A 27,903-nucleotide genomic window follows, 5' to 3' on the forward strand; every position below is an offset into this window, starting at 1 on the left:
GGTCCGTATCCCACCAATGAGGCAAAGAAGATTTATTATATTCACTCTCCCATTTCTGGAAGCAGATGGCTTCTACAGTTCATCTTGTAGCTGAGGATTTTTAGAATGAGCTGCTTCATGGGAAAGAAATGAGGGGGAAAGGCATTAGTAGAAGTTATGTTTACTAAGAAAATACAGGGGAAGGGCATCTACTATAGCAACTGAAGACAGGAGCTAAACCTTCTGGGATGCATGTGCACATAGAAGAGCAGCTAATTCACTCCACAGGGCAGGAGCAAATAGGTCACCTGTCCAAAAGACACAATTCAAAAGCTTCCACAGACACAAGGTGCTAACAAATATTTAAATCCTCAAAACAATACAGTAGTGCTCATTTTCCACCTGGTATCACAAAGCAAGAAATTACAGTCTTCACTAGCTGGTGTTTCTAAATGGGATTCAACTCTCAAAGCACACATGGAGTATTTTCCTTAAAACTATCAGGAGTGTCTAACTCTAACATTTTAGAATCAGCTTAGAATAGCTGGGTTCAGTTTCCAGCTCATGTAAGAGTTTATTTTCTCTCTTTCTGTGCAAGTTCTATGTTGAGCTACTGTCACAGTGCATGTGAATGATTCATGATGATTTGCCCCATGTGGTCTTCTGCTAGAGGCAACTGAAGGAAAAAAAAAAAACAAGCCACAAAAATGCCAACACAACTACAACCCCCACACAAACTCTCTTTTCTTTAGAACATCATTTATTGTTACTCATCTGTAGAGAAGGAAAAGATGAAAAACCACACCAAAATGGAACGTGTAACACCACAGGGGTTCTAATCAAACCCAAACCATAATGTGAACTATTGTTTTAGTGTTAAAACTAGCAAGCTCGTATAACAAAATCCAAGCAGCAAGTCACTGGAGGAAAAATGATGAGAAAAGAAAAGCTGCTTATGTTAATTAAACAAACAAAATCTGCCTGGCAGACAAGAACAGCTTTGAAGCAAACGAATTTAAAATATGTATATATTGCTTGGTGTTCCCTGAGCACACAGATCGTATATGTGCTCACCCATTCAGTCTTAAGGATTAAAGAAATCACTGGGCATGTTGGCTAAATCCAGGGAAGATGATCTTTAAAAACAAAGTTCATGCATATCCACCTGGCGTTGTGAATGAAGTTCTGGAAGCAAAGAATAGAGACCTTTCTTATACTTCTTTTGAATGTCAGGATACATCACAAATTAAAAACCTTTTACCCCAAACAGGGAAAAAGATGCTGCCAGACATTATCACGAGGTGCCAAAACCTAATAAAGAGAAAGCCCAGAAACCAGGCTCCATCAGTACTGCTGCTCACTCCTTACTGAAGCAGCGAAGAACACATTTACCAGTAGCTCAGGTTCTCCCCTCCACTCCCACAAACTATTCTGACATCTTAATCCCTGTGTTTCAGGAATCCATTGCTAAAGACTAGGTTATGTCAAGAGTCAGGTTTTCATTAAATATCTTCTCAGACTTGAGTGGGTAACCAAGGGAATGGGTGAATCCCATACACTTTCAAGAATTAATTTTACTTCCTTTTACTTTTTCCAATAATTAAAATCTAAACTTTTTTTCTAGAAAAACCTTCAGTAATGACATATTAACTGTGTATTTGACATAGGCACACATTTAAAGAACAACTGCAGCATAATTCATGGTAATCATATTGAGAATAGTTATATAGCAATTTCATACACTTACCATTGTAGACATTCTATAATCTGAAACACAAAATGTCACTAGAAAAAAAAATCATACATGACTTGATTCGATTGATTTCTAAGTGATTCTTTGCTATTGAATAAACATCCAAGAATTTCCAACTCATAATATTATCACAGAAAGCTTTTATTTTTCTGAAATGATAAAATTAATATGGCTGTTTCCAAGTCACAGTTGTTGGTTTTATTTATTTTAGAGCAGGGATTTTCAGTGTAATCACACAGGACCAAAAACTTGATGTACAGTAGCACTTAGTAATCTGTTACAACATCCTGCTGTGGCCACGTGAAACTCCATTTAGGCATTGTTACTTTATTAACCTTACAAAGAAGAGTGCAATGTGGTAATAAAACTGTTATAATCAACCTGAATGACAACATAGCAAGCGTAGTGCAGGATAGCCACACACACATGATTCTTCTGTTCTTCTGGAGTTGTGATAAATATAATTTCACATATTTGTACAATATTTTACTTACCACTATAACTGCTAATAAGTGGCGAGTTTGTTTTAAATACTTATAGATGCCTTTTGATTGCCTTGTATTTCTAAGATATAGGGGGCTTTGTGCTAGATAATGTATCCATTACTACAAACCTCATGAGCACATTTTACTTCATGAGATTGTCTAGTAAGCACATAACAAGTCAAGGCTTCCAACCACTTTTGATTATCCAAGGTATTAGACTTCTGATGGCATTGGTATTCTGCCAGTGATAGACATGACTATGAAACAGTTAAGTAAGAAATAGTGTGCTTAATAGGACTAGGACAGTAGCAAAGGGACAGTAAAGGGATAGTGTAGAAGCACATGGTGGGAGGAGGAGAGGAATAGGCTCATATGAAGCAGTGGCAAAAGCCCAGATTCACTGTTTTTTTAAATTCTTCTTTTGCCAAAATGATTAATTAAAAAAAAAAAAAGGCATAGAAAGAAACAGTTTCAAAACTACATGGAGGTTATTAACATAACTATCAGTAACAAAAACCAAAACAAACAAGAAAACTCAACAGCAAAAAACCCACTCAACCAAAACAAAAAACCTCAAACTCAAACATATTTCAAATGTCTGGAGATGAAAAGCATTGAAAAACTAAAATAATTTCAAAGATGTGGAAATGTTCTATATCTCTCCTTCCTGCAACATTGTGAGTCTGTGACAAACACCGTTTTGCACCACAGAGTCTCTCCAACAGGTTTGCTCTCTCTCAGTCACCAGACTTGTCTGATCATCATCTTCAGAACAGAGCCTTTATTCATGATTAGTTTTCTTAGGCTCTCAGAGAGCAAAAATGCAAAGAGTGCTTAGAGAAGAGTTACCTCCCAAACAAAGGTGAACTGGTGAAAAAGCTAATGGTAAAAAAATTACTATTACAAAAACACATACATGCCTCAAGACCCAATTACTTTCACCTTTCAAGGTTTGCTTGACTGTAAAAATTCACCCAGTGTCTACAGAAGTGAACCACCAGTGTACTTGAAATCCAGGTCAGTTTTCATTGCTGGATGATTTGGAACACTTTCAATCATATTGAATTCTCTGCATTTTTAAGTGAAAGAAGATTGAGCTAAATCACTATCTTGTACGAGTCAGTGCTGTTAAATTAAAAAAGAAAAAATGAAACCAAGCAGATTACAAAGACTTAATATAGTATGTGGTTATTCATGACTAAGCCTCTATCCAGGAGAAGGAATCCCAAAATTGTTTAACATAAGCAACAGGACACAGTAAGTAATAGCCAATTATTTAACCCACAGTCTCTTTGAGGATCATCTAGCTGAGTAGCAAAGCCACTAAGAAAGTTTTTCAGGGCATCTTCTTCTTCTTTATATTTCCAGGTGTATTACAACAGGAATTCATTTGAAGCAGAGCTACAACCCATTTCTAGAATTAAATATACTGTTACTCATTTCAGATGTATAATAGTGCAATCATCATTATACAAAGGGAGCATAAAAGGGTACATTTATTTAGTTTGTATTTTCAGAAACATCATGGATTTCTTCAGCTCTACAGAGCAGTTGAGAGGATAAGCTCTCTATTACCAGCTTCACGCCATGCTATTTAATATCTAAAGTCACTTTACACCCAGGAGGTGAGAAATACATACCATGACAGAATTCAAATACTGTATATCTTCGCCCTTAAAGATATTAATATATTCAACCCCCTTTTTTAAAGACACTTCAGTCTTGACGTTCTGTTAATCAAGACCCAGCAAAGTTGCAAAACTGGAGCAAATGCTGCCCAACTCCTTAGCAACACATCAGTTGCTTTTCTTTCAATGTCAAGGAAATTAAAAGGAATAGTTGAGGCACAAGTGATTTTTATGCAGAAGTAGAGAAGTATTTCAATAAGTAGACTAAAACTTCAGTATTTAACTTCTTTTTTAAAAAGATCACAGGTATATTATCAGTCATAGATCACAGTCACTGCAGTCTTATTGGATTGCTTCTTTTTTTCCCCAAGATGAAAAAATAAACTGGTTCACAGAACTTACCAAATCCACTTTATACTGCCATTTCACATAGCTCACGTCTAATAAAAGCCAAGTACAAACCCGTGCTTTGAGGGAGCCTGAAAGCATTCTGCTACACCCAACAATGAACTATTTCTTCAGCGAAGACAGCTTCAGTGAACTCAGTAACGCAGAGAAGAGTCTGTCCAGCTGAACTGACGTAAATTTTGCATGCAGAACTCAGCATGAAAGTGCACTGGCAACAAGCTTTTGGGAATAGCTCATATCATAAGAGCTTGTGCTTGAAACTAATTTTACATCTATGGTTATTTTTTCTGTTAAGAGGCACTGCATAAATATGAGTCATTCATCTAATGCACTTAATATTTCTCAGATGAGGACTATTGCAGTTTTACCCTATGTCTAGGTGTGATAATACTTTGGTTTGCTTTACAGCAGTAGCATTGCACTAGCAATACAGCTGATACTAAAGAGAAGGCTGAAAACACTTGCAGACTGGAGTTGAAAAACCCCAGTCTGCTCCTTTACTTCTTTTCATGCTTCTTGATTAGTTTTCCTCTTTCTAGTTGGAGGCTTGTACTGGTGTTTGTTCGCTTCTCCTTTTGCTGGCTCTCCTGGGAAACTTGTTGCACTGCTCGGAGGATGGCAGTCTGCACAATCTGCTGGCTGGCAATCTGCAGTTTAACTTCATCTTGCTCTGTCCCTGGCTTCTCACCTGCCAGAGCCAAACAAAAAAAGAAAGGGAACTAAGAACTTGGGGCTGGTCCATGAAAATGTGAAGGATGGAAAAAGAGGAGGTGGGGGGAACAAAATCACAGAGTGACTAGGGAGAGTTTATTACATAGGAAACTTGACAATACTGAAGAAGATAAATTAGGGTGGAAAAGTGCCTCTGCATGCTCAGCACCACAGGACTGAATGAAGGGGGGAGTCTTTGAGTCACACAGCTCAATTACCCACTACCCAGCTCTGGGGACAGCTGTGACTTCATAACTGAAACAAGCACAGATGCATTTTGCAGTAAGATAGGAAAGGAAGGTTTTCTCATCCAGCTGTGAATCACATATATTTTGACTTGAGCTGTGCTTCTGGATAGGGAATTGGACTTTATTTTGCAAACCCGACATGTACTCCCTCACCACCATATAGAAAAAAACTCTGCTTCATTAACATTTCTTTCTACTTTTACCTCAGATTGAAAGCCCTCATCCATCAAATTCCAATTGACTTCAAAGTACAGCATTTTGTTTAGTGCAGTTTATTAACCCTTAGATAGATTTTCAAAAATATGTGCAAAACATTAAGAAACATGCAGATTGCTGTGGGTAAAACTGAGAACATTTTCTGTGGCAACCTGAATATAAATACAAATACGTATTTTTATGTGAAAATTCCTTGTTTGGCTAAAGTGTTAAAATCTGGAGAAAAAAGAAGTAATGCAGTGTGACTATTGATATCTGGTAATGAAGAAGAGCAGTTTATGTTAAGAGGTTTATCTTTAAAAGTATTTTGACTCTTAACATAAATAACAGTTTGGACAATAAAGAATGCTCCATAATAGTCAAAGCTGATACTGATTAAAAATAAAAAATTCTGACATAGACTTATTGGCATCTAGGAAATCAGTTGCTAATTGAAATGTTTAGACTAGGTGCTATTGACATCACTATATTTGATTTTAAAATTTTTAAAGATACTCATCTCAGTTCTTTCTTAATTGACTGTTATGCTCAGTCAATTTCATTAAATAAGTATTTCATTAAATAGGATTTGTAGTTTACTGTCTGTTTTAATGACATATATTAAGAATTGTATCCTGAGAGAAATCAAACAGAGTGAATTAAAGGTCAGGTTCTTTTATGAGAGGTATGTGTCTGAAATTGTGATAAATTCCCAATGTTCTTTAAGATTTCTTTTCAAGGAAACTTAAGATAGAAAGAAAAGAAGAATCACTTGTTTGCTTAGGGAATATATTATATGCTTGAGAGAAGAGGCAAGGTCTTGCACCTGGGTCAAAGTAATGCCTGATGTCAATGCAGACTAGGTGGTAAATTTATTGCCAGCAGATTTGTGGAGAAGTACTTGGGGATACTGGTAGACAGACAAAAAGTTGGAAATGAGATTGCTTGTAGCCCAGAAATGTATGCTGGTCTTTTCAAAAAGACAGTGGCCAGGAGGCAAGGGAGGTGATTTTATCCCTGCGCTCAGCTCCTGTGAAACTCTGGTGTACAGATCTGGGGTCCTCACCACTGTAAAGACAAGTAAGAGGTTAAAATCTGTGAAAAAGTAGAAAACAAGCTTTAAACTGGAAAAGCTAACTGAAAAAATCACTTGAATTCTTGGCACAGTCATCTTCCCTGATTCAGTTTTTTCCACTCCTCAGCACTTGAAACAATGTGGTTTTGGATGGAGCAAAATGTTACTTAACAGATAAAGTACAGATAATTCTTTACTACTCAAATATGAACTCACATTTTATCACACAACTAATTAGTCTTCTTGCTTGGCTGAAAAAAGATCAGTCAACACATCTGATGTTCAGAAGATAAAGTATTAACAAAAGTAGGGATAAACATGAAATTCTAAATACAAATGAGTATGTTGGAATGGACAATGAGGTTATATGAAATGTGAAAAATCTGGCAATCCTCAAAGCCACAAACCCCCAGAATTTATAATTGAAAACATACTGTCATTAAGCACATTGCTGTTGAAAATTACTCAGTTTGCTCTCCTTAGGGATGCTTCATTATCTATTTGGTCCTTGGCAACTAATCTACCACATCTGATGTTTAAATATTTTTACTTTAGAAAGGTCATCCATAGCAACATTCAGTTTAAAAAAAAAAAATAAAAAGGAGTTTTCTAGTGCATTTCTTCCTGGGATTTTCAGTTGTTTATTTAGTTGCAAAACCTGTCTGAAAGCCCTACACAGATGAGTGAGATGTAGATTACATCTGCTCAACTCTAGCTCATTCTTTTATTTCCAGAGATAACTGAGAACAGGAACCCAAAACCTCTGGACTACCTCTGTCCAGCCTCTGGGGGTTTAGGTATGCACAAAAAGGAAATGAAGGAGCTTGAATAAACCTAATTTATATCTGTGTAAAATGGTTAGGATGATAGTAACCCAGATAATAAGAGATAATTGGCTTCAGACACAGAGAGAATCAAAGCTGTTGGCCTGGGGTGATGTGAATGATGACACCATTGGCAGCTTGTGTGGACCATCTAAACTAGAAAGCAAGTTAAAATGATGGTTATTTTAGAGGGTGATATCTGACACTGTGTTTAACCCAGGTCTGAGCCTGTGTTGGGACCATTAGTTGTAGGAGCTGGACTTCCAAAGACTTCAAGCAGTCAAACACAGACATCCAGCTCCCCTGGGTATATGGTATCTATTACAGCTGGCCCAACAGGACATGATTCTGGGCAATGATCATATCCCCTTAGCATGATCCTGCTTGAGTAGGAGTTGGACAAGATGACCTCCTGAGGTCCCTTCCAACCACAAACCTACTGCATTCCTGTGATTTTAGATGGTTAGACTGCAATGAATCACAGCTTTTCCATTTCCTGAATGAGTAAACAGCAATCTCCCCAAAAGAATCCCCACTACATCCTCTTCCAAATATTCATTTCAGGGAAAACAGTTATCTAGTTGCTTTCTGAGAAGCTCATTTATTTATTGATACACTGGACCTACTTGGAGCAAGAAGAAAGAGATTGACTAAGGAAAGCAGAGATGACTCATATAAGAATCCCAAAAGGGCTGAGCTGGAACATATCTATGACCACCTTGCTGAAATACAGACTGCTGTGGACATCCAGGCCAAAAATCTGAGTGCCTATAGAATAAATTTGGCACCTTTAGAACCGCACATTTTCAATCAAGTGAAAAAAAGACATGGCTCCTCTGGCTAGGTCTTTAGCTAATCATAATGAGAGTTACCAGGATGATGAAATAAAATTAATTTTTTATCTTCCATTTTTTAAGGTTTGAAGTATAACTAAGTTAAAATTCCATGACAAATAGGTAATTTGAAGCAATTTCTGGGAAAAACTTGAACAACATCAGAAACATAGGCTGCCTATTGTCATTATCTAAAGACCACATTTTTCTCTTGATGTCAGAAAATCTTTACTTCTTCTCTATCCTTAGATGCTCACCCCTCATACCCAGCACACCAATTCTGTAAACAGAGAACTTACATATCTGGGTTAATTGATGTTAAATACGAGACAGCAATTTTATCATCAACACATGATGAAGTCTCTTTAGCATGTTTTTATTACCATATACTACTCTCTGCAAATTTTCTGCCAACTAACTCAGCAGATAAAAAGTAACTTTTAAACTCTTGTCTGGTTCTACAGTCCAAAGTACAGTTAGAGAGATCCAAAAAACATAAAAATCTTGGACTGGCTGCAGGAATCAGTCACATATTCCACTTCCAACTAAAACTAGTGGTATCAGTGCCTTGAAATTAGCTTGCTTAAGGATGTCCCCCATGAAGGAAAATATGGTAGAAGTTTGGAAAAAAAAACAGTTGAAGTAAATGCCAAGTATTCCTTTCAATTAATAGAACTAATAATAAAGTCCAAGAACTCCTTGTGTGTAAGACTTTACATCCTCCAAGATGTTTCTAGACTATGGAATATTCTAAAAAGGTATACTTGGAAAAAAAAATAACTACAGAGAAAAAGCATTTAGCAGATCAAATGTTTAAGAACTTCACTCTGGTTGCACATGAGCCTTTTCTCATTTATACACTTCACTTTTTTCAAAGTATCCTGAGTCACTTCCTTTCCAGCCTGCAATCAAAGTAGGCTCCTGCACATTCTCTTGATATCCCCTGGGGCTATTTCCTTTCAGCTCGCTAGAAGTAAATTTATTATGCCTTATAAAACTCCTAATAAGTAACCCTCAATAATGGGTAATTTGTTTGAATCAACAGCTAAGTTCTCTACTGTAATTTTCATAGGATTATTTGGAATACTATCATGAAGGCAAACTATGACAAGCATGACCTTGTGAAGAAGCAAGTCTATCCCAGATCCACTAATGCTGTCCATAAACAGTGGGGGAGTTAAAGACCTCTTAATTCACCTTTCCTCAAAGCTTGTATGTTGTAGAAACCACTTTGAACTTAACCGTATCTAAAACTAAGAATAAAAATCACACTCCCCTAAACAAACTTCTGATCAATTTAAAACTCAGAATTACCCATAATGCATTCCCATTAACTACAATTTAAATTTATGCAAAAATTCTGAAGCTGCAAGAGCCAAGAAGTAAATATATTTTTCTTCAAATTTACATAAGATTATGCAGGTATAGTCTTTAACTAAAAATTTACCATTGGTTTTAGCTATATATTGCTTTGGATTGCAATAATTACTGATTACTCTTTCCTGCAGCACTGCAGCATTAGAATTAGTTTTTAAATAAAAATTATTATTACTATTATTATTAATGTAATAAAAATCCTGATCGCTGTAAAATCTATTTCAATTTTATTGCAAATTATAGCTAAAATTTTTATAATCCAGCTGACAGTACTCATGAAAATTTTAAATGGAATGAAAGCATAAGTAGACAAGACCGTGATGATTAGACTTCATCAGGAGGTCCAGCGTGGACGCATGGGAGCTGTGTATACAGAAAAAAGCTGCATGTCATTACCTAAATTGTATTTAAACTATAGATATTGAAAAACCTTATAGAACCTGGCAGATTTGCAATGACATCATGTATGTGTGTATATTGTAATAATTAACAGCAACATTCTTTGCATCAATATTGATATTCTACAAGAAACCAAGTACAGTTCTTCAGCTTCCCTTTGGCATTAGGCAGCGATGTATCTCTCCATCTTGTTGGCCCCAACATGGATGTTCCAGGTGAGCCTCCTCTGGCAAATATTTTGTAACCTGTGAATTGAAGTGGTTAAAAAATCTCCTTCTTTGATTTGCTTTAGAAGTTGGTGCTGGCATTTCAGCACAAGAAGGCTAATTTGAAAAAGAGATCCATAGCCAGGAAATGTTGATGAGTCATGTTAATTACATCCAGAATGAATGAACTTGGCAATCAGCCAGGGCTGAAGACTTTCCAACACATGCACAAACCAACTTTGCATGAGAGTCATTAAACTATTTTACAGAATTAGAGACCCAATTTGTCTCAATGACAGTAATGATGCCAGCTCAGAGACCTCATGAAAAGATCCTACATTGAAGTCGAAAATTTAATCTTTAAAAAAAAAAAAAAAAAAAAAAAAGCATTCTTAACTGCACTGGAGTTAATTCTGTCCAGTACCATTTCTCATGCTCTAAAATAGAGCCTGGTGAGATCCTGACTAATAGCTGTCAAACATCAGGTGGCAATACTCACTCATCCTGATTCCTTGAGGAAGAAGAGAGATGCTGAGCATATTAGAAATGCCCAAAGTACTTTAATGTAGGATCCTGTGTTTTTCCAGTTCCCCGACCTGCTGTGTCCAGGGGATTGCAACATTGACTTTCACTAGATAAGTTAAGGTTCACTTCAGGTTTATTTTCTGCCCTAACCTCATCCCGAATTCCTGCTGTTCACCCAGCATGGAAGAGGAACTTTATCACAAAGGGGGCCAGCACAGACTACTTTGCTCTTCAACATAAATTTTAAAAATGAAGCTGAAATAACTCTGCTCTGAATACAAGTGGAGGAGGAATATAATGGCAGAAGAGAAGAGCAGAAATGCAGATAAGCTGCCTCGAAGGACATACTAATATCTCCAGAGCAATACTTCATTGTACCTTTTTATCCAGATATTAGCTATATCTCAACTCAGGTTTTGTAATTTTTTCCCACTGATTTTTTTTTTACTATTTCATAAGAGATAAGAATATCTGGAATTTGCATTGGGTTTTTTGCTATATAAAGCTATCTTTTTAAAGACTCCAGCAAGTTATTACATACCATTTGAAATATGCCAGTGAAAATGATTTTTTTTTTTTAGATAAAGAGATTGCTAAAACCTATCCTTAAGCATTTTTTCAACGTTTTAGTAAGATTTCTTGCCATAGTTCAATAATATTAACTAAAACCAGATTATACACTTCAATCTATATATTTTCTAGGTATTTTTACATATTGTAATAACATCATTCATTAATGACTGTGTCTTTCAGCTTTGAAGACTGAATGTAGTTCAAAATATTAGTCACTGGCAATTCTGCCACACCCAAACCCATAGATGTGATACTCAGATTTTGGTCCCAAAATAAATACTTCTGGATTCAATATTGTAAACTAAGGTTAATTTAAAAGGGTTTTTGAGTCTTAGGCTGCAGTTCAGTGTATTAAAAATAAGATATTCCCTAAAGAGCATCTGGGACCAGCTGCTTCAAAGTTAATGAAAAATTTATATTCTCTTCATCTGCACAATTTTCCTACTTCTTTTAGAGAATACATTTCAAATACTAAAATAAGAAAGCTCTCTACATCAAAAGCTGTAATTCTTCCAAGGCAGGAGAGGTCAAGTGGCACAGATACAGGTGACCCATATCAAAGAATCATAGATTGGTTTGGGTTGGAAGGGAGCTTAAAGAACATATAACTCTAAACCTGCTGCCATAGGGCATCCAGAACTTCTCTGTGGGTTTCGGTCTTAAAGAACTATGCACAGGTTAATTAGAATTTGCAAAATCTGAACCTGTTTTTCTTTTCTAAGTGTAGAAAATAAGGAAGAGGTTACAGAACCTGTAAAGAGCCAGCAAACATCCTGCTTTAGCTGGTGAAAACATCCTGCTTCATTTTAGATAAATTTCAATTTATACCAGATTATTCAGAGTCAAAAATTGTCTGGCCAATTGTCAGGTAAGCAGAGTATTTTTAGGGCTTTTTAGCATTACATTGTCTGTAATGCTAAAATTAACCCCAAACCCCCAAGAAAAAATACCCCCCTCCCCCAAAAGCCCTAAATTTGCACATGCACAGCAGTACAGAAAAATTTCCCTGTTCATTCTAGAATGTGAGTGGAGTATGAAGGCTGTAAATACAGCTATTAGCATCTGAGGCTGAGACTATATATACATATATTTACACACACACATGTAGAATCTCAGAATTAAAGAGTATGCTGAGTTGGAGGAGACCCATCAGGATTATCGGATCCAACTCCCGCCCTGTTCAGGACAACTCCCAGCAGTCACACCATGTGCCTGAGAGTGCTGCCCAAATACTTTGGAATTCTGTCAGACTTGGTGCTGTGACCCCCTTCCCTGGGGAGCCTGTTCCAGTGCCCAGCCATCCCCTGGGTGAAAAACCTTTTTCTAGCATCCAACCTAAACCTCCCCCGACACAGCTTCAAGCCATTTCCTTGGGCATGTACACATACATACACAAAGTCATGATAGAAAGTAAATCAAAGATTATATAAATCTAAAAGGCAGCTTGAAAGAGCAAACCCTTTTTTGGTTTTTGTTTTTTTTTTTTTTTTTTTTTTTTATTTCATAGCGGTAATCTTGACAGAATCTCTCTACAACAGGATGCCATCACATGGTGTTTTCCACTCTTGGAATTGATTCTCTGTCTTCCCAGAGAAATATTTTCTGCTCTATTAAGAACTTACTTCAAGACAAAATGTAATGTCAATCTGCAAGTACCTAATGGAGGTGTTAATGGATATGCAGCCCCTCTGTAGTGGTAAATCATGAGTGGATTCACTAACTGTAAAGTGAAGTAAACACAAGTAATTCACAAGAGGTTATGTCTGCCTCACCATTTGAGAAATACCTGAGTGGAATATGGCTCAATTCACTTCTTCAGACAAAAAAAAAAAAAAAAATTCAAACTCTCTTGGAGAAGGAAGAAAGCACCTTCTGGAAAAACAATTACAGAATTTGCAATTGCAGACAACAGCAACACAGAGCTCACCTGCCCTGACTTCCCAGCTGAGGCACTCTAAAGGAACCTGAAGCATTTTAGGACTATTCAGGTCAGGTTTTCATTTCTGCTAACAACAGTAAAGACTGCTCCGATTGACATCCACTAAAGTTCTATAGAATCTTTCAAGTTATTATGTGAAAAACACAATACAGATGACCAACTAGTCCAAAAATTTCACGAAACCTATAAATAAATTCAAATACATTGCTTACAAGTAATTTTTGCTTAACCTAGTATTTGTAACATAATACAATGTATATGTCCTTTACAATATCTTTAATAGACAAGATTGGAGGCATAGAAATAAATCTACCTTTCACTCTATTTTACAGTATGGGCATTTATTCCCATTAGCACAATAAAATTTAAAAGATTGGAATTACACTATTTATGTCTATAAGAGTACAAGAGAACAATTCACCTTGCAAGAATGATGACCTGGAGGGACAAACTCTAGAGGTCAGTGTAAGTCATTCCTTTTCTACCAGGAATTTCTACCATTTCTTTCCTGACCAGGATTTGACTTTCCTGGTCAATAAACAGTTCCAGTGAGGATGTTAATAAGGACTGTATCACTTATTGCCACTATCCCTCAGCTACGAACTACTCCTTCTATATAGGCCATACACAGCCACTGTGATAACAGAATTATTCTCACACCTAACCTGAATAGGATTCAATCCAGTGACAGCAAAGTGAAAGGTGCCAGCCTCACTTATTCAAGCCTTCAGCTCTGTTAAATATAATTTGAAAAAATAAATTCTGTGCCATTTTTAAATACTATATTGATTCATACTTAAAAGAAAGATTGCACGTAGGATAGTTGATTATTTTCTTAACTTGCTAATTTCATCACACTTCTGAATATCTATGAACTAAATTTCTTTCACCTCACTAATGAGGTCTGCTGTTGGAGTTTCACAGCAGGGGAAAGATCAATGTGTCACTGGGAAAAGGTCAGCACAAGAAACATTTTTCCTCAGCAACAGAGAATAAGGAATTTCCTCCTATATGATTTCTTCCCACCAGGTGGCAAACACTTTGAATACTGTTGAGAGCTGTAAATGTATTCAGACACTTTTGGGCAGCAACTGGCCTCCATACTCACTACCAGCCATAACAAATAGTGGACAAAACCTCCATTATATCAGATTGCATGAGGTTGGCAAATAGTTACGTTTTTCACTTTCAAATTATGTCCTGCACAGGGCCTTAATTAACATTAAGCTATCAAATAAGAATCCTACATGTATATACTTTTACATTTTTTATTAGGGCTTTTTGGGGGAGACTGCAGAACTTGGAGCATTAGCAGAATGTAGCACAGTAGTTAATAAGGACAAGGACTGTGTCCTGCCTTGTTCTCATGGATGAAAGACACTTCACCACTGAGTGCCAGAGTACCACAGTCAGCACAAACATTGGAGATATCCCGCAACAAGGTACCTTCAAAGAAGTAAAGTTACTGGTTACTGATAGTAATTTTTGCAGTTATGAACAGGGTCTTCGTTACTGTCTTGATCTGGGCATTGTGGTCAGGAATCTGCAATAGCAGCTGTAACACTATAATCAAAAGAAGAAAAATTATGTCAAGAAATGTCATGCCTTCACATTCTGCAACACAACAGGTGGTTGCTATCCCAGCTTTTTCACTGAAGAAGAGCAGGACTATTCAGACCAGGAAGCACATCTGTTTCAGTATGCAGCTGCTATGCCTTCAATTGCAGCGTAATGAGATTCCTAAAATGTTTGGTACAGGATGCGTTTCTGATCTTCAGTGTCATTATACACGTCTGCTGTGTTGCTCCCAGCTTAAAAATGTTAAGAACAGCTGTGCTGATGAAAAGCTCATTGAAAACCTACTGGTGTTGCTGTTGCATGAAAAAGGCGCTGAGCTGTGAATATTCTGACTTCTCTAATGTCTATCTTTAAACCTTGTGTTCACGCATTTTTTTAGCGCAAAAATATTGATACAAAAATTAATTCTATCTCTTCCTCCTCCTTTTAGAATACAGGGTGTTGAGTAAAGCATGTGAGTTTCTAGTTATAGAAAAACTGTCAGATAAAAGGAATCTTTCAAATTACACTGACAAATAACAAGATTCACCTGAAAGATGAAATCACACAATTCAAAGTAGACACAAGCTTAAGAAAGGGAGTGTTTGACCTGAAACAACCTGTCAGCGTAAATATTCCAATCTTTCTTGAGGTATTCAGTTCAAAATGGATTCCTTTCTAAAATAAACTATGCCAAAAAACCCCCCACCAAACCAACCAAAAAAACCCCATAAAACCACCACAGCTTTGTACTGGATGAAACAATTATGGCCTGCAATGATAAAACTCTATTATTTAGTAATTTTATTTATGGTTTTACGGAGTAAGAGTAATGTAAAATTCTCAAAATATATTAAAATGATCACTAAAATTATAGTCTTGGGAGGTTCGCTTATAAAACCCCTTAGGTAGCTCAGACATTCTTAATAGGTTTCTAACTTTATTCCCAAACTAATTTTAAAAATGCAGGCCATGGCTGTGCTATATCAGTACAAACATGTAAGGGCAAAGGCCTAAAACATAAGTGTTTGAGTGATTTGTGCAAAATAACATCAGAAAAAGTTCTTGAAGCATTAAAAACAGCTTTGCATTGTGTTTGTTCAGACAAATCATGAGTAAAGAGCATTTTTTAAAAAAATCTTTGCACTAGGAAAAGATTTGGGATTGAAAATAAGCAAGGAATGTGCCCAAGGTAATTTTTTGAAAAAGTAAGTGAAAGTCTGCAAAAAAGTAATTTGATTAGTAACATTTAAAGTTACTGTTAAATCCGGTACATGCTGATATTGGAAGTGATCGCAGCTTTGTAAACTAATGATCTGCTATCAGCAGAAAGCTTGATGCATAATCTAATTTTTACTAATGTGTTAAAACAAATAAATATTTTAATACCTCTTCATTCCTACATCACAATGGCATTTATTTGATCTGTGGAATTATTTATAGTTACCAATACGTTATAGGCTAATCTGGCATTGATATTTTTTAAAATTCTAGAACATACTCCTTTCTAAATAAAATTTAAGAAAAAACTTTGTAAGAAGATCTGCCAATTCAAAATTATGACTTCTCTCTGCTTTTTGATTGAATCCTTTAAATTTTATGATATAACACATTTTTATCTACTTCTCAAATTGCCTAAAGCATTTCAGTTCAGGAAAAGTAAAGAAGCTTGTAATGCCTAGTGTGTGTGAATTTCATGTATCAACCCCCCACTCTAAGGGCAGCACAACATGTGTGAATTACCCAGGAAAAATGAATGCCCAGACATCTCACAGCGTTTGGACTGCATTTCCTACACATCAGCATATCATCAATCATTCAGCACAAGACAGTGCAATGAAGCCCCAGTGAAATTAAACCAAGTAAGGTAAAAACGTACTCTTAGTTCCTTTTCTGGAGCAGTCTCAATGTTAATTTTAAGTGGGATGGAAGAATATGAATAAATTATGGAAATAAAGAATACCTTTTTGCATACCTACAAATAGCAGTATACTGTCTAAAGTGAGCCAGGAGGTCCAATTTTGGCATTAAATACTGGCCACTTCATAATAATTTTTATCTATCTATCTATCTATCTATCTATCTATCTATCTATCTATCTATCTATCCATCTACCTACCTACCTACCTACCTACCTACCTCAGTAAAATCCAGGCTTCTTTGGAGGTTGTTTGGTTTTGTGCCGCTTTGTTGAATTAATTTTTCAACATAGGAGACATAAGCTTTAGGGAGTCAAAGATTAACAAGAAAGTATGTACTCAGTAAATAGTCAGTAGGCTTTGTCTTTTTTAAGTTATTTAAACTTGATAAGCTGCTTCTACTTAACAGTTTATAAATATATCCCACTAATTCAGAGTTTTGAAATAACATATCCAAGACCTTAAAAAAAAGACCATCATCTTATTCACCTGCAAAATCTTATTTTTGTTGTCAGGTAAATGACTTCCATAACTTTTGTTTCTAGAAGAGAATTTCCTCTTGATTGTCATTTTTTTTTGTTTGGGTTGTGGTTTTGTTTGTTTGTTTGTTTTTGGTGGGTTTTTTTGTTTTTGTTTTTGGTTTGGTTTGGTTTTTTTTCCCCAATCCCATACTGGAAGTTTATCATCCTGACCCTAACCATTTATAGTTAGATAAATCTTTTAGTTCCTCTCCCCTCACACCCCAACAAATAAAAGGAACAGAAAATGAGATCATTCATCACAGTGAGATAAGATCAAAAGAAATGAAACTCAGTTTCTTAGTAAACTCTTAGCATTTTTACATCATATGGCCTTAAGTATTATGAAGATGCTAAAGATGCATAAACCTCTTATTATTTATTTTTTTTTTTTTTTTTTAATCTGAAGAAGAGATAATGCCAGGGCAGAGCTGATCTGCAGGGAAGAAAAGCAATAAAAAAAATGGAATCTACTCAGGCTTTCTCTGTCTGAACACAATAGATTGTTTTATCATCTCCTTTGCATATTCCCATTTAATTGCTGTGTGTATTTTATGGCAACATTTGCAAGGAGACCATGGATTTTTCTTTGAGTAAATGTAAACTGAAGAATGACTACATAAAACAGTTTTGGACAGAGGATTTTTTTTCTGTCTATGGATTAGAGTTGTGAAAAGAACAATTCATGCAGTTATTAATGAGCTTTGGGATTTGTTCTTTGTCAGCCTTTGGAAAAAAAAAAAAAGTGCATGTTTTCATTATTTTAGCAGTAATCTCTTCCTGCAGTATTCCAGTCCCACAGAGCATTTCAAAAACTTGCACAGTTAATGGTGACAGTCTGACAGACACAAGGAGCTCAGGAAAGAGCCACTAATGCTGAAAGGTGAATAACAAAAAGCAGAGGATCATTCTATTAAGATAAATAACTTGGCCCCAATTTCAGAACCAATGTAAACATAAACGTATGAAATTAGAAACCATCGAGGCAGTTAAATAGAAAAAATTAACAAGATTGTTGAAAAGAAATATTTTTTTTCAAAAAGTTAGGCTCAATTGGGTTAGCAAAGTCAACACCAAGTTTTTTTTATATGAAAGTGTAAAGCTTTTGGATTCTTACTGTTTCAGAGATTGGATATAGAATTTCAAGGAAGATAAAACTTCTGTTAGCTTTGCAAAGCAAAGGTATCAATAGTTATTCATTGTTAAGTTGCAGTGTTTACTTTCCCTTTACTACTGACCCACTATTTTACTGAAAGTTATACATTTTTAACGAAGTTATTTTCAAGTCATGTCCCTACAGAAGATATTATGCATGACTTACATTTACACCCTGGAGCTACTGGGCCTCTCATCCCTGACATCCCTTTTTGAACATCCAACTGCCTATTTCCATGCAGAATGTACCAAATACAATATAAATTTGCTGTAGTTTTGCTTCTTTTATGGGTTAACGCAAAAGTATACTAAGCACTAGAGATTCTGCACCCTTATACAGTGAGATCTCACTTTAGACATGAACTGCTGAAATCTTCAATTTTGTTCCAGTAAAAATTGGACTGAACAAACTTTCTCTTCTCTTTCATTCAAACACTTATTTTGTTTTGAGGGGGAGGAAGGAGGAAATGAAATTTATAAATTAACTCCATGAGTTGCAGGGATGGTCATATTGGCAGCCACTGGTGCCAGTGCAGAGGGAGACTCACTCTCCAGTCACTGCAAGGCCACATCCCCCTTTGTGACCCTTTAGTGCAGTCTAACAGGCACAGCGCTTTGCACACTTGTGTAGGAGGCTCCCGTCCCTAATGAGAACCACAGGGGTGACTCTCATAACCTTTGGATGCACAACTAAAGAAATCCTAAGCTAAACCACCTTCTTTGAACCGACCTGCCTCTGTCTGCTGGCAGCTTTGCCTCACCCATCACCCCCTCCCCGCAGCAGCTCTCCGGCACGGCCCGGGCCTTCCTGCGAGGCTACCCGGCTGGGATCGGGATGCAGCTGCCCTTACCTGGAGCGAACACCATGGTGCCGCCCGGGCGGCACGGCTCAGCACCTCGGACAGCTCTCGGTCCCACGGGGATCAGCACCACGGACAGCGCCCGGCCCTGCAGGATCAGCACCTCGGACAGCACCCGGCCCTGCGGGATCGGCACCTCGGACAGCGCCCGTCCCGCCGAGCTCAGCACCACGGACAGCGCCCGGCCCCGCACGGCGGCGGCGGCGGCGGCGGCCGCGGTCCCTCCCTCCACACTGCGGCGGGGCGGGGAGGGGGCCGGGGCGCCCGCACGGACACACATACACTCATACACACTGTCTCTCTCTACCACGGAACCATCACTGCCACAACTCCTTACCCTGCAGTGGCAGCCGGGGGAAGGGCAAAGAGGAGAAAGGCAACAGCGATCTGACCGGCAGGGAGACTGGCTAATTGCTTCTAATTACCTCTCGACGACAGTCCCGCTGCCTGACATTTTGGGGTGCGCTGCTTTCACTGCAAGCTGACAGCACTGGTAATAGGCTCCAGTGACACCGTACTTTTTCACAGTATTTTCACTTCCAAAAGCTTCCAAATACCGAGGAATTTACACTCTGATTTCACAGGCCCATTAACCCAGCTGGACCCAACACCAGCACTTTAAGAGGCCCCATGAATATTTCAGCATATAAAAGATGACATCAAGGCAAAACAGTAAAGATAATAATGAATAGTAATAAAATAAAGATGATGAGGGTCAACAGCAGAAGACTGCTTAAAATTTCCTACCATCTTTTACGTTTTAGATTTAATTTATTTTTCTCTGTACAACCCATAGTCAGATTCCCTGTGGAACCTGAACTTCTACAGCAGAAGCGAGAAACACACAGCCAGATGCGACAAGGTTTAAAAAACTAACTCTCCTCTTTAAGCCTAACTTGCAAGAGGGATTTTGAAAAACATTTATCAGTGCAAATTATAGAAAGCACATTTTAAAAAAAAAAAGTGCATAAATGTTTACATGTAAATGTTTGCAATATGCAATATATTTTCCAATCACATTTTCATAACCTAAGATATTATTACAAGCTTATTCATTCTTTTCATATTCAAGCATTTCACAAACACATAATTCCCCAGCTAACCTGGGATATGTGAAGTCTCAAAATGAGGCCTTATTCTTAAAATACAAGTACAGAAAAGCACTGAACTCCTTAAATAATATTGCTTATATACTTCAGCAAGAACTCAAGAGTGGCATCACTGTCAAAGTCAAACTAATCATCTGGTGGTAGGTTTTTCGGTGGGGTTTTTTTGTTGTCGTTTGGTTTATTGTTGTTGATGTTGATTTGGGTGCTTTGTTTGTTTTTGGTGGTTTTTTTGTTTTGTTTTGTTTTGTTTTGTTTTTAGTGTGTAACATCATTTCTCCTTGGAAATGCCTCCCAGATTTATCTTCACTTACCATTTCTAGTACCCAGTTTCTGGATATTCCTTTTATTCTCCTTAGTAATCTCAGCTTCTTTATTGCTATTTGTTTCTCTTTTTTGTCTCTTCTATTTCAGTGATTCAGTTCCATGGCAACTGAATGAACAAACATAAACATACCCCTGGTTGCTCAGGAATAGTGTTCCCTTTAAGAATGTGACTTCAAAAATCTCTATTCTAACCTTTCCTCACCTATCATTACCCTCATTGACCTTAAGTATGGGAACTAACAGGGTACGTAAGAATTCAATTAAAAGAATTTCTAGCAAAAGTATCCCATACAAAATACAGAAATTAATGCAGTCAGCAATATTCAGCATTCTTAAGAGAAAGGTGAACGATACCGCATAATCTTTAGAAAATCATGACTGATCCATAATTTGGAAAGACTGCAAGAAAACTTACACTGGTATTTCTATGATATATCCATTGTGTGGCCCTTAATGCTTGATTTGTGTGTTCAAGGGAGAGTCATCCATCATAAAAACCAGGCATTAAAGCACTTCTCAAAAAAAACCCCAAATCTATTGGACGCATTTCTACTATATACATTCTCAAAAGAAATTATATGGATGTTTCTACAGGATTGTGTTTTGAGATGGTGGAGCAGTTGGCTAAAATATTTTCAAAACAATAAATATGATTCAATGATATCAAAGTCTGTAAGTAACCTGCAAAATTCTAGGTGGATATATGCAACTTGGTTAATGAACCTACAACATTTTGCAGAAAGAATACAGGTCATTAACAATAATGTTAGTGAACATCCTTTCTTTAACTGCTATCTCTATTTAACCTGATAACTAACTCAAATCAGTCACATTTTATTCTAGAGTTTTCAGTTTTCTTGCTCAAATTAAAAGCCAACAGCAAGTAATGTTTTCTGCTAGAGAAACAAAAATTATCAAAAAGCTTTTTCAGCTTCTTTTTGTCATAAAGTTAATTTCTGGATTTTGGATTGGTTCACAAGTTCAAATGCACCCAAAAACTCACTGAAATAACTGCACAGGATGGAGATCTATAGTGAACTGTCACCTCAAAAAGAGTGTGCAGTTAATGCAGTACAACAGCCAAAACAAAGAGTGCACTACTAATTTTCCTTCATTCAACCTCAGATAAGTGAAAAACAACACTAGTTATGCCCACTTACAAGAAAAATAAAATCCCTTGAGAATGAAGCATACTGGTAAAAGGGAGGTTATATCACTAAAACACAATACATCTAAAGATGTTCCATCAACATGTATGAAATAGGAAGCACAGAAACACAAAAACATCTATATATTTTTTTTATGAGCAATTATACAGTCCCTGTCTTGTGTATAATTTAAATTTTAAATGTTTCCGTGAGGAATTACTGATTTCCATATAACATCAGTGGATGCAAAAATTCTTTGGTATGTATCTTCAAATACCTATTTGAAGAAGTCTTGGCTTACTTATAAAGTAGTTTGTTAAAAACTTTAACAGTTTTTAAACAGACAGCTAACATTTTTAGACAGTTACAAAAATCATGTTGACTGATGTCACTTTAAATCATCCATGCTATTCATAATTCTGTAGATTTAGATCTGAAGTAAGCCCTTTTTTCTAATGGAGCTGAGAACAACTACTTGGTCACATAGGTTCAGAAGCTTAGTAAATATATATTCAGGAAGGTGCCCTTTCTGCCTGGTGATGTGAGAGGTTTCAATGTCTTGTTAACAAGAATGTACAGCTAACATTTTACAGGTAGTATTTTAAACTCTTTTTTGAAAGAATCATTCAGAACTAATCACCTAAGCACAAATGAACACATGCTATAAAATTAATATAAAGAGATAATCAAGATTGCATATACTTGACATCAAATGCCGGTATTATATTCTGTAAATTTTTTCCCCCCCAACTTTGAGAACTAATTATCTCTGAGCCTTTTTTTCTTTATTTCCTCCCACACTTACACATTAATAATCACATCTAGCTTTTTGGGAGGGAAAAGTAATCTGATTAGGAAACTGCTTGAACTATTTGATGTCTTTTGCTAAATTGGCTAAGATCATAATGGTCTTCAAAAAGTGATAACAGTCACTGTAATCTTATGGTTAAGCTTAACATTAAAATCTTTACTAGCCAAGATGCAATATATTACATCTGAAACTGCAAGGAAGCTATTTAGAGGAAATTGTGACTGATATCAAGAAATATCTAAACGTTAGATGAGTATCTGAAATGTCAAATTTGCAATCTGTACAGCAGGGAACTTAATAGTCAGGATCCTAGATTCAGAAATCTAACATTAAATACTCTCTGATTAATGTACCTCTAACAGAAAGCAGGAGAGAATAAACGGAGAAGGTAGAAAATAAAAATAAAAATAGACACAAGTGCCATTCTTGTGAAAAAAATAATTAAATGAAAAGCCAGTTACCTTTCCATGAATGCTTCAGAAGAATAACGGTGCACAGATTTCCAGCAGCCCAAGAGACGACACCATGAAAACCAGAAGCAAGAACATGCAACATTTCCCAAGATAGTAAAAAGTGAATACCATTAAATATAAGTGTTGCCAATAGTATTTTAATTCATTGGTCTATTCATTTTTCTTAATTAATGTGATAAACTACATAGTAGTCCAGGGCTGTGATTTACAAATATGAATACATTTTAGACAGAGTCTAGGAGAAATAGCTGTACAGTTTTGTAGTGTTTTTCTGTTTTGCTTGTTGGGGTTCTTAAAGTATCACGAAGAGGCATCCACCCCAGGACTTCTCACAGCCTGTAAAGATACCCCAAAACACCCATGTCCATCTAGGCAATATTTCTAAATTATTATATTGCCACCCTCACAACGTCTGAATGCCTTGCACCCATTAATGATTATCCTCCAACAGTCCCATAAAAGTAAATTGGTCTCTTTCTGTTATAGATAGGAGTCAAAATTAGAGAAGCTGAACCCAAACCAAAAGCCAATCAACAAGAAACAAAGACCTACATAAACTCAGGAGGTTTAAATAAAAGATTCAATGACACCTAAAATATTACTACATACACAACCGTGCAGTAGAGCCAAAGTAATCGCTGTTCCCACCTGCCACACCCCTGCTGGTTGTCAGCCCCTTCACCAAGAGAGATGAATGAGTCACAGTCGAAAATTTAGACTCTTTCCATCACACAGGAATTTTTTTATACAGCAAGGAATTCAGTCCAGTCAAGTCCTTGGCTAGTGACTTTGGATCTAGCAGAGACTCTGAAACATAGGCAGAGGTTTTAAAGGACCTCACACACAACCACTGTCCCCTGACACGGACCAGGCTATACCATGCTGCACCATACTGAAAATGCATAAGGATAAGTTGGAAGTTTCCTTTAAGTGTAATTCTCATCTTCATCCCTTTTTCTGTTCCTATCAGCACAACATTCATTATACTAAAAATGAATATTTTTATATGTGCCTTTCTCTTCTCTATAAAAACCCTTTTAAGACTCTGATCATGCCACAGCTTATTGGTGTGTGTAACTTGACACACAAGCCATAAAATTAGGCTTTCTTCTCAAGTTTTCGAGAAATTAAATGGAGAGAAGCATTTATGACCCATGGCAGAACAGATAGCCAATGAGCTAAGGAGAAGAAAAGTCAGCTTTAGAATGAATGAAGATTTCCAAACTTGGGGAAAAAAAACACTATTAGAGTCCTCAATCAATAAGTTATATATTTTGATAAAAGTAAACTTAAATATTAAACCACATGCTTAATTTAATGCTCAAAGAAAAAAAAAAGGTTTCTAAAATGTAAAAACCAAAATCATAACTTGAATGTGCTACTAAATAGCTTAGATTGTTCAAGAACTGAGAATGGAGAACTTATACTGAATTACAGCAATAAGAAATACAAATGGTAAATACAAAATGCAGCTTCCTAACTTGTCCTATTAAGTCAAAAGAATGGGGCTTTTCGTCATCATCCATGGCTAAAAATTAAGCAATGTGGAGAAATAAGATAAATATATGAATTTTAAATTAAGTTTGAAAACATCAACTTTGATACAAAAGAACGGATTTAAAACAGTAGATTTCTAAAACTTTAAATTAGGTTGGCAAGATTCTCAGAGCATAATCCATGTCCACATGGACAGTATCTATAATGGGACAATCCTATGCTGGTAGACTTTATCACATCCATCAAATCAGAGCTCCCATCTGACTCCATTTAATCTGTCCTTGAAACAATGGGAGATCTATAAGAAAGTCACACGAATGGTTAGAAGTTAATCATTGAAGTTGAAAAATGAAACCTGTACTTCATATTGAAAACACCGACTAAGACTCTTAAAATGGGTAATTGTTCACTTCAAGTAAAATATTTGTGTCTAACATACCACTGTTTATGAGGGCAGCAATGACATTTTAAAGTAAACATTTCTGATGCATTTCAGGGTTGGGGTTTTTTGTGCAGACTGAACTGCAAAGCTCAAGCATAAGCAAACCTGTCAGGCTCTTTAAAAACTGTAAGTTTTAATTGTTACTATATGTAGAGTTGTAGATAACTCTCAGTCTAGTAACCAAGTCCAGACCTTATGTTCAGAACTTTAACTTCTCTGAAATCCAAAAGGGTAAAGCTGCTCCTTCCTACTTTCCAAATGGACAGTTGAATTCTTTGCCCTTATTTGATCTCAGATAAAAAAATCCAGAAACATAAATAGAATACACATACACAAATGTTTTGAAAAAACAGCTCTTTCCAATACAAGCAGTCAAAGAGATCTTACTGCTTTTCAGGAGTACAAGATATCCTGTACAGCCCCGAGAAGTTAAAGACTGATAGCTTACACCAGCATTGCAAATTTTATGTCTCCAAATCCTGGTGTAAGTTCTATTTTATACATTAAGAGCAAGAATATAGGGACCATAAGGGGCTTACTGTAAGAGTTACTGGAAAATTTGGATGAATTAATAAAATTTCAAATCAGTAACAGCTGTAATAAGGAACCTTGTAAAAAGGTAATGTTCACATGCTATTACTTCAAATGGGAAAAAAATTTCTTGTTTAAAGCATAGAGAACCATGAGAAATATCAGCAAACAGAACTAATTTCCAGGGAAGATATTTACACTGAAAGAAGGCAACAAGGAATGTCTTCTGTAGCCTCAGCTATACAACACAAGAATTACATTTAAAACTAATTAATGTCAAATACCAAGTGGAAATGTAAGAAACCCTACAGTTTTTATATCCAGGCCTTTAAATGGATTCATATTTGTAGGTAAAAATAAATCAAAATCACTCATTTGAAAATTTTAGGTTTGCCATAGAACTCTAAACTCTAAAGGTAGAAAATTAAATGATAGAAGCAGCCTAGCTGACATCACCTAATGAAACACAGAATCTACCCCTATACTTTGAATATATATTATCTGCCTTAACTAAAAAGAGTGCTTGTTTTTCTTTATCCAGCACGGTATCTAAAACAGATCTAAAATAGATGTAAATAACTATGAAGTGAATAGTTTACTTTTAATATTTGCAAAGATTAACTTACGTTGAAAAATGTATTTTTTTCATCACTTTGGGATTCCAGTTCTGTCCTTCAGTGAACTAAATAACTATTGTCTTTTATTAAGAGCCCTTTCTCCTTAACTTGAGCAATTTGCCACCATTCAAGGCTGCGAGGAACTGTTGGATAAGAGGCAAACAGGAGCATATTACTTTAAACAACAAAAAAAAGGAAGAGAAAAATAGCCCCCACAACTTCAACCCTCAAATTCCATCCTCCTGAAAAAGCAGAAATGATGCACACAGATCAGCCTCTTCAAGATCCCACAAGTCTACCAGCAGTGGATGTTGCAAAGAAATGGCATCTGATCCCTTCTGTTGCTTGGCTGCTTCCTACAAACACTCTGCAACATGTGCTGTGCTTCATCACCCAGCATTTAATGTGGTGTCAAAGTTGGGCAAGTCCTGCTCCATTCCTTCTCCTAACTCCAGCAACCTGCTCCTGGCACATACTTTGGGTCAAACCTAATGAATTGGTTCAATAAAGCAGGTCAATTTAAAAGTAACTCCCTTAAGCACTGAATTACTTTCTTATGTAAAATCACTCCACTGGTTTACTCTAAAGCCACAAAAGCCACAAATCTGAGGCAAAAAAAGACAAAGGAAACACCTGCAAAAGGTAACAAGAAGAAAGGAGAAGAGAAAATGAGATTACCCCTTTTAGCAACAATTCGCAGTTTCACTATGGCAGTCAAAACACAAAGCTGCTGTCTCAGGAGGCAGATCCACAACAGCTTAAGCTGCTCCAAACAGGCTGTTCTTGCACTGACCCTAGTGGAAGTTCCACCAGTGGAGCTACTGGAGCTCCACTGTACTCCATTCTCCTGTCTGAGCAATTAGCAATGCCACTACAGTGCTTTGTTCCTGTAAGCACTGCTTGTGGTACCCTCTACCCTGGAAAAAAAATGATTTTTTATAGTGAAGAATGAAAACTTAGATGTAGGGAAGCTTGGTCTTTAGAATTTTTTTAAAAGACAAAAATACTCTATGTTGCTGGCATATACAGATTACTTAAATGTATAGGCAGGCCGTGTGGAGGAGGTCAGAAAACTGCAAATGGAAGCACTGTAGGGTTTAGGTGGTTTTGGTGACTGTTTTTAACTGAATGGATTTACATAAGAAAATATATTTTTCTAAACATAAAAATTTTCATTCTTTGGTGGAAAAAGCAAAAAAGAGCTCTCATGTTTTAACGATTTCATCAAGATGATCCATATTAAACGCATCATATCTATGAATTTATTTTACTTCTGAATGAAAATTCAACTTTAAATCTATTGATTGCATAATATGTTGCATGTAGGTACTGTCTTCTTTAAAATGGCTCAGTATTATCAAAAAGAAAATACATTTGGAATTTCAATTCAGTAAGAATTTCAATTTCTTGTTAGTACCATTCATTTTACAAACTCATGCTCTCAAAACTATAGACTTACAAAAAAAATCACGGAAGGAATCTGAGATACAGGTATCCAGAAGTTCTGCTTTGGCCATGTTTTTTGATGCCCCTATACCAAACAGATCAGATGTAGCACATCTTTTTCATATGGTCCACCTGTTTTTCAGGTTTACCTATAAAAAAAATTAAATGCTTAGCTACTAAATAGTAAAAGTACCAGTAAATTTAAAAATATGTATTAAGCAGATTCAAAAATATTATTTCTATTTTGAAGAGTTGCAGTGTTGTTCATATTGGAAACACTGAAGTTCACCAAGTTTCAGAGTTCGATAAATATCTAAATGAGCAGGGCAGGTAAATAA

At 36.3% G+C, this 27,903-nt stretch overlaps 1 protein-coding gene across 2 annotated transcripts; it reads right to left on the reverse strand.

Annotated features, from left to right (window-relative positions):
- Window positions 1–1,874: 1,874 nt before the first annotated feature.
- AKAIN1 (A-kinase anchor inhibitor 1) lies at window positions 1,875–27,789 on the reverse strand. 2 transcript variants are annotated; one of them, XM_066205480.1, is made up of 2 exons: window positions 27,579–27,789; window positions 1,875–4,941 (listed from the first exon to the last, which is right to left on the reverse strand). In XM_066205480.1, the coding sequence occupies exons 1-2, from the start codon at window positions 27,634–27,636 to the stop codon at window positions 4,751–4,753; spliced, it is 249 nt and encodes an 82-aa protein (XP_066061577.1). In that variant the 5' UTR covers window positions 27,637–27,789; the 3' UTR covers window positions 1,875–4,750. The 2 variants fall into 2 exon arrangements, with proteins under 2 accessions (XP_066061577.1, XP_066061587.1); XM_066205490.1 differs by lacking the exon at window positions 27,579–27,789 and adding an exon at window positions 19,159–19,226.
- Between the last annotated feature and the right edge of the window lie 114 nt (window positions 27,790–27,903).

The sequence above is a fragment of the Chamaea fasciata genome, unplaced genomic scaffold, assembly GCF_029207755.1.
Source record: "Chamaea fasciata isolate MVZ Bird 193981 ecotype frontalis unplaced genomic scaffold, bChaFas1.0.hap1 SCAF_1, whole genome shotgun sequence".
NCBI classification, from domain to species: Eukaryota; Metazoa; Chordata; class Aves; order Passeriformes; family Sylviidae; genus Chamaea; species Chamaea fasciata.

What these genes read in the sequence shown, in the direction of transcription:
- AKAIN1 (XM_066205480.1), bottom strand. Translation starts at nt 27,636, where the DNA reads ATGGCCAAAGCAGAACTTCTGGATACCTGTATCTCAGATTCCTTCCGT. An exon ending in TTCCTTCCGTGATTTTTTTT is followed by an intron (nt 4,942 to 27,578) that starts GTAAGTCTATAG and finishes TGGCTCTGGCAG; the next exon opens with GTGAGAAGCCAGGGACAGAG.